The sequence below is a fragment of the Eleutherodactylus coqui genome, chromosome 2 (genome assembly GCF_035609145.1).
Source record: "Eleutherodactylus coqui strain aEleCoq1 chromosome 2, aEleCoq1.hap1, whole genome shotgun sequence".
NCBI classification, from domain to species: Eukaryota; Metazoa; Chordata; class Amphibia; order Anura; family Eleutherodactylidae; genus Eleutherodactylus; species Eleutherodactylus coqui.
The window spans coordinates 146,893,059-146,908,319 of NC_089838.1; the positions used below are offsets into that span (position 1 = coordinate 146,893,059).

Genomic DNA, 15,261 nt, shown 5'->3' on the forward strand with positions numbered 1-15,261 from the left:
ATGCCAATTTTTCCTTACGGACAATCTGCACTATTTTCTGCTATGTGGAAATGTACCTTAAGAATCTTATATTTCACCCCTCCTGTTCAAGAGTGGATTGTGATATCAGTAATTGCAGTCATACCTGAGTTGTTAGGTTTCGGGTGAAGTCAGTATTTAATGAGATAAACTATTTCCTCAGCTAAAAACTCAACTTACACCATGGTAAAACACTGTGTAATGCGATATAACCTAAGCTGGCATGCTGACGATTTACATACATTACTTACACTGTTCCGAATCTGATAAGGAACTACATAATTAAATCTTTCAGTCAAGTTTTATTTTTCTTACACTGCTGCCAGCGTATGTCATGTTAGGAGATTTCACAATGTTTTCGGTGTTATAAACGTAAGCCTCCCAGGCATGTTGTTTGCAAATACGAAGAATTGTTAAACATTATTAGGAAAGAAGCACACAAGACTCAATGGAGCTATTACATTATTCTAAAAATGGAGATACTTAAAAAGATCCACACGTGTGTGTGTAAGTCAGTAACACATCCCAATAGCTATTTACAGGGCTTGTTAGGCCTCCTCCAACAAGACTAAGATGTTTAAATAAGATGAACATAAACAATTATCTTGTAACTAAAGCAGTGTATACAGCATGTATGTAGGAGGGTGTGGCTGTTGACCTTTATTGTAGGTCCCCACTAGAGGATGGTGCAGGGGAGAGGCAAACACCCTTCAATAAACTTAAATTAAAACTTTACAAAAACGCTATCTTTTCTCCTTAGGGAGAGCACCTAGACAGTGAATGAGGAGACTCAAAAGGCCATTGATGCTCCTCTGGGTAATATGCAAATAAGAGAGATGAAATAATACCTCCGCTGTGCCACCCATTGGAAGGCAGCATTCCTTCAATCCAAAGTTAGACTCTTTATACAAGCCTTGTAACAATGACTGGGAATTAAAAGCAAAGCCAGACTCCATGTACTCTCTCCCTTGTACTCCATGTAAGATCTCCCTTATTTGCAACTTTACTTCAGAGTTGATGCAAGACTTAAAAAGGTGTTTTCCAGGCAAAATTCCAGTCATAGGTCATCAATACTTGATCAGCAGGGGTTTGTAGCCTAAGACCCCAGCTCAGTAGCAGTTTGGGCGCCCACTGACAGCACTGCTACACACAGGAGGTATGGAGTGAAAGACACTGCTTCGATCCCTGTGTAGTAGCTGGCACTTGTAACTGTAGGTGCAAATGTCATTGGTTTCAAGCATCAGCCAATGCATAGGGGTTAGAGCATCAAATTTCACCCTGTGAATTGCGGTGCTAACAGTGAGCACCATATACTCAAACTCTCCCACTCCCCCCACCGTGTCCTGTGCCACCCCTCCAGGTCTTTCCTCTGGTGTCAGGTTTACAGGCTACCCCGCCTGTTTACGAGACTTCACAGGTGTTGCAGCCAATGACAGAGCTCAGTGCTCAATCGGTGTAACACCTGTCACATCCCATAAATCAGGAGAGGCTGCAGTCCGTAAACAAAGGAGCGAAGGACTGAGTAGTGCCATGGGACACGGCGGGGATCAGGGAGAGGTAACTATATGTCTATTTGTTATCTTAGTGCATAGGGAACAGAGTTTTACAGAGGAGCTACAATGCAGACAACCGCTTTAACTGAGCTGTAGTAATGTACTAGTGAAAAGAACTGGGCACCCTTGTTGTATTTATAGAAGGGTGACATTTTTTTATTGACTGATATTGTTCCTACATAGTATCACTATTGTTATGTCAGGGCATGGATAATAGGATTTTACAGAGGAGCTACCATGCAGTCAACCACTACTGGGCAACTAAACCACTTTTCCTTTGTGCCAGGTATGCTACACTTACAGGCCACTTTTAGACCAGCGTATTCTTACTCTTTATTTTTCATGTTTTGCGGACCATAATATAGAGTTAATATAAATTTATGTATCTATTTACATGGCAGTATTTTTCGTAGTCGTGTTTTAAAAATGTAGAGTGCTCTACTCAGAGGCGTAACTTGAAGCTTCTGGGCCCCAATGCAAAACCTGTAACAGGGCCTCCAACTATAATGCTTTATTCATACTACTAGGCTTACTATATGGAGAAGTTAGGCCTTATGGGCCCCCTAAGGGTTCTGGGCCCGGGTGCAACCGCATCCCTTGCATCCTCTAGAGTTACGCCCATGGCTCTATTCCATTAGTATTATTTTTCTGTTGGGCAAATATGGATCTGTATTTAGCCAGTAGAAACTAAAACCAATGACAGCAAATATGGAGACAAATCTGATAAAACAATGATGGAATACAGAGGACATATCCGTATTACACACGTGACAATACGTGAAATTGGCCATAAATGTTTTTATGAAAAAGAGATAGATTGCTACCAGCAGCGTATGAAACAACTGAATTGTAAAATGAGGATAGTGTATTTTAGATATACGAGAGCACAATTTAAAAGGTACTCTAGGGAGTAACCCAGAAGTGGGACCTGATAGTTAAGTGCTAAAAACAAAGCTTGCCCCTTTACTCCCTCAGAGTAACCATAGAAACACAGAGAACTCTTACATTCATACACCATACAGAAAGCTTTGCTTATTAGAATACCCCTGTAAGGTCTACTTTACTACATAAAGCTTATTAAAATCATCATACCAACATTTCATTATTCCAGAGGAAGAGGGAAGACTTAAATAATTATCCATGAAATGGCAGGCTCATTAAACTTAACTGTGCAATCTCCTGGCCCTAAGGAATAGTGTGACCACCAGAAGTTGTATTTATGGTGTCTACTTTGAGATGCTAATAATTATGCATTAACTCCTCTGACCAAATAAAATTAAAAAAAAAAAAAGACAATTTTGCACCAAAGATATTCAAAGTAATATTTATATTCATTATAAACAAATTACAAATATAAAAACAAAGAAAAATGTAAATTCTCCCCATAAATCAGGACAGGCACAGTATATGCTATATTGTTTGGGTAATTGGTTCCATCTGTTCTCAGTTCCAGCTTGTGTGCTCATTTATTGCTCCCTTTGTGTGTAGGCAGCTACTGGGACATTTTCTGTGGTTGGTCCACGTGTCTGTCCCCTGCCCATTGCTGTGCTCTAGGGCTTTTAATCAGAGTCTTTCTGTTCAACTGGACTTGAGCTCCTGGGTCATTCCGGACCTTCTGGTTCTGAGTTCCCTAAAGTTCCTGTGCTGATGGGTCTCAGTTGGTTGGCTATTCCTGTACCCAGTTTGTCTTCCCATTACGGACCCCGCTTCCATCCTGGTTTATTGCTCAGAGCTCCCGTCTTAATCTTTTATGTCCATGCATCCCTGGCCTTCAGAATTCCTGACAATTAATTGGCTGTATTTTGTATATAGTTGCAGCAATACTCTGCTTCTGCAGCATTATACAGCTGTGATCTCCAGACTCATGTGGGTTATGATATTTTTGCCTTGAACTCTATTATTGGACTTCACAATTGCATCTAGTTTCCAATACTTTTTTGCCTGTTGATATATTTTTTGTTTATACATGTAGGTGATTCTCTTTGTACTTTATGACAGTTCTTTGAAAAACATGATTTTCATTATCATCAATTGCTTTGCTGTAGGAAGCTCACCATAGCTTATGCCGCTTTGGGTTCACGTGATTTAGAGATTCTCTCACACGTGTGGCTTATTTTTAATTGCTTTTCGTGATATGTTGTCTTTTTTGATACTTCCATATTTTCCTTTTGAAGTGTGCACACTTTTGTATCGTATTATTTTGCCTTTGTTACATTCATGGTTTTTTTGATGTCTAGCACCTCCTTTATTATCAGCTATGCCCACCTTCTTCCTCTTGTCTTATTGGGTTTCCTCTGCACACATCAGACTCTTCAAATTGTAGAGAAACGTACTTAATAAAATAAAATGTCTCCTGCCAGTTTAGCCCATGATTTCTTATAACCTGTAAATGCAGCAATATTTACGCTGGTTTTTCATGATTGTGGTATAAATATATTGGTAAGGTGTAACTCAGCATTCCGTGCCAACTTGCCATTGCTCTGGACTAGGGGAAAGCTGGGTTGAACTCCTCAATATGCATTCCCCCCATACCCCTCACGTCTGCAGGAACTTTTGATGCATATTTATCTCATGAAGTCTTTTAACCTGAGGGTCATTAATCTATCCAGTGCAGAGGGTATGTTAATTACCCCTGTCCACTGAACTCTGACGCCTCTAATATTTTTCATTCTGGCATCGTGACTTGCTAGTGTCCTTATCAGAGGAGAATTTTATATTTGGGTTATGGGTCACCTGAAGGCCCCAGCTCAATGTCAAGTCCATTTTTCAGAACCGTGAGGACACTGAAGACCTGGTGCAGTTACTCCAGTCACTGTGTGACCCCTATTACCCCCAGATTTATCTATATGCGTAGCCCATCATCTATCCCCTATCATGTTTGGTATCCACGGGTAGATAAATTCCTGATATCAAACATGACGGCCCTATCTTCCCCATTGGAGCGCCTCCTGGAGAAATATGCCCGAAATATTAAATCAGGGTTTCCTACAGATGATCCATGAATATACTTAACTCACCCTTGACGTCAGAAAAAGGTTGGCGGGGGTGTGGTTCTACAGAGGCTTTAAAACTAAGTTGCTTTCTTACCCAAGGGGTCAGATCCATAAGGTGACATCGAGTTTCAGCTGATCATCTCTCTGCAATACCCCTCGCATATCAGGTCTATTGGAAACAACATAGACTGGTATTTTCTCTTATTTTGTTCCTTATGTTTTATACTGTTTGTATGTACTAGTATGCTCCTTATCTTTTATGTAAATCATCTTTTTAATTTTTTTTTTTATCTAAGCACTGCTACTTTTTTTTGTAGAATAACTATTTTAACTTTACTAGCTTTCCTTGAACGCTTTAAGGGATCCATAACGTTGAAGTGTGGTGACTGTGCATGCATGGTGGATGACCTGTCGGAAATGGTCAGTGGTGACAGCGAGTTGTGTTGGGGCACGTTAGGCCTTACAGGGTGATATTTGGGCTCCATCTTGCGCAAGTGCAGGATCCAGAGAGCTGGAACTAAATCAACCTTGCACGTCTGCCCCGGGTGTTGACGCCCCAGAGTGGTGACTGTCGGAACCATAAACCGCCGTCCATGACAATTGGTCATAGCGAAAGTGTGTTCCTCGTTACAATGATGTCATGGAATTTAGCCATTTTACTACCCAAATAATCTTAAGGTGGTAATGCTGGCAGCGCCTCATCTGTATTTGATACCAATATTCCTGTATACTGGACTATACTAGTCTTCATAAGAGCAAAAACATGTCAAGAGTAACCATCTTCTTTGCCCAGTACATATTGCAAGACAATGGCTAAAAACATATTTGAACTCAACATCATAAACAAAGCGCTTGTAAGAATCATTCACTAGATAGTTCGGAGAACTAAAGAATGATAACCATATGAAGAACTTTAATCATATGAAGAAACCGTATCTTAAAATATATATTTTTCTCTATTCCTCCTTGTAATTGAATATACTGCACATAGACTTTCCCCCAGTGGCTCATGTCTGGCACCTTATTATGTGTAAAGCCCTTTTAAAATTCACAATATTCACAAGTTTTGGTTATTTTCGGACTATAAAAAACCCCATAACCAACATACCTGCATAACGATAAGAAGGTCAAACACCAAGATAAATGAAGCCAAAAAAGCTCTTGAAACTTCATCACTGGGCAAAAATCCACGATTCAGCTTGTCCCAGCTTATCCAGTCAGTAGTAATGACAAGAAGAACCACAGAGGTCAGGCTGAACAAAACAGTCCTAGAAGGGAAAAATACATTAATTTCAAAAGGGTAAAGCTTAGTACAGTGAAGCTAGCCAGAAAAAAAAAATACACAGATCATTAAAAGGGACATGGATCTCTGCCAAGGATGAAAACATAAGTGTATGGAACAGTTACCTGTACTTTCATTCTGCCATTACCTAAAGATGAACTTATGGGACATACTGTATTGTAGAGTATCTGATTAAATTATCTAGTTAACCACTGGAGGTAACATGACCCCTACTTTTGTCTCCTCCATTTCATTTTCTACTTTCTTACTACAAGTTATCAGGTAGAGTGTTTTAATGTTAAATGGGTTGTCCCACAATGTTTTGCTGCAGGAAGCCCAGATTGGAGTTGGTACTTGAGGCTTAGTAAATAGGACTCAGTCTGTGATGTCAACCCAGGCCACTGTGCAATTTATGGAGCTGCCTGTTTCTTGCAGCAAAATAGCTAGAAGTGGGACAAAATCTTTAAAGCATCTACATGATGAATGTTTAAAGTGGTATCGTGTGTGAACCTACTTCTCGTTCTAATTATGACCTGTATAGATAGTTGTCGTGAACCTTGACAGCCATATATAGATCATTTGACTATAAAAGCAGATTTATGCCTGCTATAAATTTGCTCAACTCTACACATGTGTAGTACTACAAAACACACACAGTATATAACAGTAGAACAGTCAGATTAAAATAACAGTTGATATAAAATCTTTGGAGATTATAACTGCAATCTGTAGCTCTGAATGAATGAGAATTCTACACGTCCACCTGGTAGATGAATGTTTTTGTTTTTTTTACAAAACTGCTTTAGCGGTCTTAGGTTTTTATGAGTTTTCTTTTCCATCAGCAACTGTTTTCTGAGATTATGCCATATTTGTAAGATTTATTGTATTGTATAGGTAACTGCAGAAATTGGGACATTGGTCTCCAAAATAAAAGTACACAAATGGGATGGGATAGTTTTAAAAGTATCTAAAATAGGTCCCGTGAAAGATATGCTGTATACCTTAGACTAGGTAAGACACAGCTGTTACTGCGAGTTACGCCTGAGAGACTTGGGCGCAACTCACATTGGATAGCACACAGATACCCATCCATGTGCTATCCAATATACATGGAGAATGCACATTCTAGGGCAATGCATGTCCCATTTCTCATGGCCTGTGTTATTCTTGTCCATTTCATGACTGAGTGTTTTCCTGCAGACTATGGGTCTTTGTGAAAAACGCCCATGTGCATAGTGTCATGGGCTGTAATGAAGTTGTGTGCGGTCCATGGAATTCCATGGATAAAACACATGGCCCAGAAATGTGGCTTTGTGCACCTAGCCTGGTGGGAATAAATTGTTACAGACAGAAGAAAACCATGTGATTAAATAAAACTGTAAGAGGCACAATAAATGATAAAGTGAAAGCATTTAAACTACAAAAAGGTTCTGACAAGGCTTTAAAAATTAAAAAGAGAAAAATAAAATAGTGTAAAAGACAAATAAAGGCAGCAAAGCTTGAAACGGTGAGTCATTACTAAAGAAAGTAGATGCAAAAATAATCCAAAAATATTCTTCAACTACAAGAATAAACTTAAATGGCCACTGTACTTTCTGCAAACGTTTCATAAAGAAACATGGGAGTAAAAAGAAACAATCTTCATTGTATTATAAAATCTCTAACAAGTTCAAGAGGAACTTGGATGCCTTTCTTGAAAGAAGTAATATCCCAAGTTATAGGTACTAGATTCCTGGAGATGGGTCATTGATGCTGGGATTTATTCTAGCATAGTTGGAGTTGGGAAGGAATTCTTTCCCTTAGTATGGGGAAATGGACATCCACCTCAATGGTAGCATTTGCTTTCCTCTGGATCAAAACAGCAGAAAATGTGCATCAAGAACCTCATAGTATTTATAGCAGTCATGCAATTCAAAATTGCATATTTAAAATTGGAGTTTTTCTTGGCACGGTTACATATGTTGTGAATGGTTGCTTCTGTATTGCAGCCACAGTAATGTGCACAGACATACAATTATTGCACTTTGTTTTGTATTTGCTGTCCAGCTCTCTTTTTTGCACAGTAGGGTTATAGGTTGGACATGATGGGCCGCTGTCTACTTCAACCTTATCGACTATGTAATTTACAAAAAATGCATGAAAACAATTCTATGCATGAAATTAACCCAGCATTGCTTGCGCTTTGGAATTCTATTTGTTGCTAAGTTACATAAGCTTGCAATATGTTGAGGTGTGTTTAGCATGCAAAGTATGCCCTAGATTTCAATACAAGAGCTCTAGCTGCACAATACTTGTACAATAAGATGAATACTTTTACAATACAATACCTTTATTAAAAAACACTGGGCAAGAATAAAACATTTGCTTGTTCTTACTAAATGGGTCTCATGATAAAAGAAATAGTAAACCTATATTTTTAAATAGCAAAACCTAAAGTTAATTGGGTTAACACACCAACTTTATATGCTATTCAGAGCAAGTTGACCAATAAAATAAGAGTCCATAGTACTTAAAATAATAAAAGAGCTGAATGGATGGAGCAACCTCCCACTCTCCCTTACGGGTAGATGCCACTTGATCAAAATGATCAGCTTCCCAAGATTTCTCTACCCACTACAGACAATCCCTCTCTTACTTTAAAGGCGCGACTTAGCAAAATTACATACAGCATTCACGACCTTCACGTGGTCACGGAAAAACACGCATAGCCTTAAAAAAATTAATGCTCCTCATAAGCGGAGGAGGACTTAACTTCCCAAACATTAAACTATATAATGTGGCTAGCCTTATGAGACATTCGTTAGACTGGCTACGAAACTCTAATGATTACTCGAATATAGACATAGAAACAGAACTGTTCACTCCATGGAGCTTGAACGCCTTACTACACACAAACTACTCTAATCTTCCAATAGAGTGCAAACACTCAATAATGGCAAAAGACACTATAGCAGCTTGGAAAATAGTCCGAAAAGCTTTTGGTCTAGCGTACAAGCTCTCCAAGCACATGGACCTGTGGCAACACCCAGAATTTAAAGAGGGGAGAGAAAATAAAATGTTCGAAATATGGCGACATAAGGGAATCGGGAAGGTCCACCACCTCATCCATCCGAAATGCCCCAGATTTAAGACCTTTAAAGAGATATGTGAGGAATATAACCTACCTCACTCCCACTTCCTACCATTTGCTCAAGTACGTAATTTCCTCCGGGACAGACTAGCGGACATAACAAAGGAGGCGATACTCAACCCAATAGATACCATGGTAAAGGACTACACATACAAACATTCAATTTCAAAACTTTACACCAAACTTAGAGAGGGAGGGGTGATGAAAAATAATTTTAACCCCAACCTATTCAAAAAATGGGCCAGAGAACTCCAAGATACAGAGCTACCCGAGAAATTGACTGAGAGTTGGCCTTCGGTGAGACAGGCGATATCAAATGAGAGATGGAGGGAAACCTATTTTAGAATAATCCATGGAGCTATATATCGGTTCGACAAGCCACACAACCCAAAAGGACCGACTAGACTACAAGCATGTCCTAGGTGCGCTCACCCAAAATCTGACTTCCTACACGGCATATGGCGCTGCCCCCAAAATCCAAAATTATTGGACATCCAAGATATAGGGGGACAGCTCCTACAATTAACTCCGCAGACGTACATCTTTCAACACTTACCTAACCAGACAAGAAATTCCAAAATGACTCACACTATATTATTGATCAGCAAAAGAGGTCTTCTAAATGACTGTCTGTTAGCAAAACCCCCTTCGCTTAAAAGACATTATACAACAATTAAAACATCTTCTAAAAGTAGAGAGGATAGAAATAGAAAGACAAATAGAATCCCAAGCCCCAAAATTTTTTAAAAAATGGAAAAGATTTATAGAGAAATTCCTCAACCCTCAAGAAATACATGAAAGAATGAACCCATTTACCAACACTTCGTGGTACTACATCCAAAAGGACACAAACCAGATGATGGGACGCAAGTGGGTGGTTGGATGCTGATGAGATCTACCGTTAATAAGTTAAATGTTTATCTATATATCTATATCTATATCTATCTATCTATCTATCTATCTATCTATCTATCTATCTATATATATATATATATATATAAAGACGAAAGCCCTCACTGACTCACTCACTGACTGACTCGCCAAAAGTTCTCCAACTTCCCGATGTCGTAGAAACATGAAATTTGGCACAAGCATAGATTATCTCCAAAATAGGAAAAGTAATTGGGTCCCAACTCGATTATTCAATTCTAGCGCAAAAGAATTGGCAGCAAAATTTTATGTACATAATCTAAATCTGTCACTTTCCAATGTCATAGAAACTTAAAATTTGGCCCGAGCATTGATTATGTCGTAAATGGGAAAAGTTAATGGGTCCCAACCCGATTATTCAATTCTATGCGCAAAAGAATTAGCGTCCAAATTTTACGTACAGAATCTAATTCTCTCACTTCCCGGTGTTATAGAAACTTGAAATTTGGCAGGAGCATTGATTATGTCATGAATAGGAAAAGTTAATGGGTCCCAACTCGATTATTCAATTCTATGCGCAAAAGAATTAGCGTCCAAATTTTACGTACGGAATCTAATTATCTCACTTTCCGGTGTCATAGAAACGTGAAATTTGGCACGAGCATTGATTATGTCATAAATAGGAAAAGCTTATGGGTCCCAACTCCATTATTCAATTCTATGCGCAAAAGAATTAGCATCCAAATTTTTTGTACGGAATCTAATTTTCTCACTTCCCGATGTCATAGAAACAGGAAATTTGGCATGAGCATTGAATATGTCATAAATAGGAAAAGCTAATGGGTCCCAACTCGATTATTTAATTCTATGTGCAAAAGAATTAGCGTCCAAATTTTACGTGCGGAATGTAATTTTTTCACTTTCCGGTGTCATAGAAACGGGAGATTTGGCACGAACATTGATTATGTCATAAATAGGAAAAGCTAATGGGTCCCAACTCGATTATTCAATTCTATGCACAAAAGAATTAGCGTCCAAATTTTACGTACGGAATGTAATTTCTTCACTTTCCGGTGTCATAGAAACAGGAAATTTGGCACGAGCATTGATTATGTCAAATAGGAAAAGCTAATGGGTCCCAACTCGATTATTCAATTCTATGCGCAAAAGAATTGGCGTCGAAATTTTACGCACGGAATGTAATTTTTTCACTTTCCGGTGTCATAGAAACGTGAAATTTGGCAGGAGCATTGATTATGTCATAAAGAGGAAAAGCTAATGGGTCCCAACTCCATTATTCAATTCTAGCGCAAAAGAATAGGCGTTGAAATTTTACGTGCGGAATGTAATTTTTTCACTTTCCGGTGTCATAGAAACGGGAAATTTGGCAGGAGCATTGATTATGTCATAAATAGGAAACACTAATGGGTCCTAACTCCATTATTCAATTCTATGCGCAAAAGAATTAGCGTCCAAATTTTACGTACATAATCTAAATCTCTCACTTCCCAATGTAATAGAAACATGAAATTTGGCACGGGCATTGATTATGTCATAAATAGGAAAAGTTAATGTGTCCCAACTCGATTATTCAATTCTATGCGCAAAAGAATTAGCATCCAAAATTGTACGTACGGAATCTAATTTTCTCACTTTCTGGTGTCATAGAAACGTGAAATTTGGCACGAGCATTGATTATGTCATAAATAGGAAAAGTTCATAGGTCCCAACTCGATTATTCAATTCTAGCGCAAAAGAATTAGCGTCCAAATTTTACGTGCGGAATGTAATTTTTTTCACTTTCTGGTGTCATAGAAACAGGAAATTTGGCACGAGCATTGATTATGTCATAAATAGGAAAAGTTAATGGGTCTCAACTTGATTATTCAATTCTATGCGCAAAAGAATTAGTGTCCAAATTTTATGTACGTAATCTAATTCTCTCACTTCCTGATGTCATTTTATATAAAGTAAACGTCACATGGTTACCTCCACATGGTGTTTACTGGGTAACGCAGAGAATTATGCAAAATGGTGAACATATGTTTTTCCGGTATCTCTAAAGTAACCACGACTTCATAAGGTTTTCCGTGTGAACACCAGATAAACACCAGTACCAAATTAACTCGGGCGAAGCCGGGTATATCAGCTAGTAGATATATAAGTCTTTGTTTTCAAACCACCATATTAAAACGTTGGGGAATTAGGGGAGGGGGGACGAAGAAAAAATGGAAGATATAAGTATGGACTAAAACTATACACATTATTACCATTGTACAGAAAAACCATGTCAACAACTATAGAGGACACCACTAATGTAAATGTATATTTTGAGTACATGACTCTTGATGACTACCAAAACTTGTACATGTATGATCTTCCTAACTGCCAATAAAAAAGAGTTTTTAAAAAATAAGAGTCCACCAGCTTTTTTTTACTCCCTCTACGAGTAAAAACCAAAAAGCCACACTCAACAAAGTTGGCTTTCACTTAACAATACTTAATTTTAAAAGGGTATATCCAGGACTAGAAAAAAAAGCTTGCTTATCACTATTCACGTGAATGCTGCTGAACCGTAATACCAGACATGGCCAGAGGTGTCACTGAGTGACTACAGAGGTGCTCACAGAACAACAGATGCCAGGAATAGAAGTATAAATATTGTATACTTCCTATGTTATGCACAGCTGACAGTATCGAGGTTTCTTGAAGCTAGAATTCCAAGATCGGCCAAGACTGAATATGCCCGAGTCTTGCGTCATTTCATACTCGTACATCATGTTACTAGTTTATTAGAGCCCATCTGAATGACAGAGTCCGGTTAGGCGACATCTTCAGTGCAGTTGGGGGCCGATATCCCTACATTTGCTAAAATAAAGGTGACTACGGTATGACTCTTCAGTTGATAGCTATGTGATCTAACTTTGTACTGATGTGAATAGTTTTTTTCTCCTAGGAATTAGCATGGGGGTTCCAATGTCCTAGCATCCCTACCAATACCATCTTCTGACTAATGAGATTAGTGTAAATTCTCTTTACTCTTTAGGTGAATTTACATGGCTAAGTGAAATATCGATCCCAGAAATTCAGACCGATATTGTACTTGCAAATTTTGTGATTTTTATGCGAGTGTGATGAATTTTGTGCGAATATTTCGATTTTCACACACGTCAAAAATTGCCTCATATTCCCATGGGAGCAGAATGCATCGTACTTGCATGTACATGCAAGAGCAATGCATTATTTTCTGTTCCCATAGAGAAGAATGGGAGATTCAACTGGATCGCCCAAAAATAGGACACCCGGCATCGCTTCTACTCACAGCATTGCAAGACAAAAATCGCACATGTAAATACACACAATAAAACAATGAGTTCTTTTCTTGTGCAATTTCTGTTCATCTCACAACCGCCCATATAAATGCACCCAAAAGGCAACACTCCATGGAGAAATAAAGATGGCCATATCAGCTTCTGGCTGGTGTCACACGGGTGTAAGCACATTTATGCACGCATTTGCACAGCGTATTTGCCCAATGAGCTTTGCTTATTTGCATGCACAAAAAACACGCAACCATACCCCTATTCATTGAAATGGGCATCCAGTATAATTAGTTCAATATGTGCTCTTCCTGTGCAAACATGCAGGAAAACAGAGCATGCTGTGTATTTTTTTGCATGAACGAAACGCATGCAGAAAGTATGCGCATGTGAACAAACCCATTGACATTAATGAGTTCTATTCACTGCATATTGCGCGCACAAATTTTATGTGCAAAACACTGCGCAAATATGTTGGTGTGAGACAGGATTCAGTATACATCTAAGACATTATACTTGCTTTTATTGACTAGTGCTGTCCACATGAGCAGTGCTGGCCCGTCAGATCAGCATGTACTATCTTAGACTACCATTGCATACTATGTACAGTGTACATCAGGTAATCAGAAAAGTGGTTTGACGATCTTTATTTCTCCAGGTCCAAAGGGTTGCTTTAAAGTGAGAATTCAGTTTGTCCAGTTCAGTAAATCCACAACTCCTCAACATATATTCCATGCATATCTGCAGCGGATTTTGGTGCGGATTCACGATGGATTTCGCCACCTCATTTGCAGACGTAAACATTTGCATGTCTTAATTGATATTCTGTATTTATAAAAATTTACTTTGAAGAACACAATAGTGTAGTTGACGGCACTATTGTTTTAAAAAAAAATTAATGGGAATGAATAGAAACCAGGTCAAAAGGAGACCAAAGTCTGCAGCTTTGGACTCCGCTTGCATTACATTTAATGCTTCTGTCATGGTTTCCATTTCAATGCGGTTTCGGGATATTTAAACAAAATCCCTGTGATAGAAATCATGGACACAGTCCCCCGAATGAATTGTAAACCAGACTTACCATGACAATATGCATAAATATAATTAAAATATTTATATAAATGGTGCATGTTACTTCTTCACCAACACCCTTAAGCCTTCGATAGACTTGCCATGTGCCTGAGCTGCGCAAGCCAAGAGGCTTGAGTGAAACTCGCATCAGATACCACACGAACACCTGTCTGTATGCTGTTTGATACTCGAAGATTCCATATGGAAGTCTTCAAACAGACGCTGGACAGACATCTGTCTGGGATGATTTAGTGATCCTGCATTGATCAGGGGGTTGGACCAGATGACCCTGGAGGTCCCTTCCAACTCTATTATGTATTTGCATGTCCTAATTCTCGTCCATGATACAGACAAGAATAGGACATGTGATGTTCTTTTTTTCATGCAGTCTGTATCTGCATGTGAAAAATCAGAAGTATACTGCCTCATTGGATATTACGTGTCCGTATGCTGTCCATGGGTCATCTGTTTTTTTCACACCAGTAACATGGATTAAGAAAAAAAAAAAACACTAGCGTGTCAGAGGATGTAGCCTTTTGCTCCTATCAAGACTAATTGATTTCTGGTTGCAGGGATATATTTAATGCAGCCTTAAGTCCACAAGATAATTGCTGACTGTGGACATTTTTTGATGCCCTTGACTTTGGATGCAGTTACTGTAGGTATAAGAAATATGCAGAGCTGACGAGAACATGAACAAGCTGATTCAATCAAATTATTACAATTTTTATTTTCTGCTTAGCTTTACAAGACTGTAGAAAGATCATAAAGAACTGTGCAATGAATATTCGCAGCTTCATCTCACTGCCTGTTTCTCTTTCTTTAATTTGATGTCAAATCAAAAGTTCTTTGCTATGAGCTTATTTTGAAGATACAAAGTGAAAGATTTTGCTAGACTTTTCCCTCTAAATTGATGTCTTCTTTTAAAATGGCTTTGCAGATGAACTGAATGTGAATTTATTGGATGCATTTTTGTCCTATTGATTAAGACAGAGTAGAAATACATTACAAAGAAATATGCTAT

General features: G+C 38.5%; 1 protein-coding gene across 4 annotated transcripts in view; it reads right to left on the bottom strand.

Annotated features, from left to right (window-relative positions):
• Nucleotides 1-15,261, bottom strand: part of TMEM117 (transmembrane protein 117) — a 233,798-nt gene that overhangs the window by 20,591 nt on the left and 197,946 nt on the right. For all 4 annotated transcript variants that reach the window (XM_066591722.1, XM_066591720.1, XM_066591721.1 and 1 more), the window contains one exon: nucleotides 5,673-5,832. In XM_066591722.1, coding sequence (XP_066447819.1) covers nucleotides 5,673-5,832 — 160 coding nt within the window. The remainder of the gene's footprint in view (nucleotides 1-5,672; nucleotides 5,833-15,261) is intronic.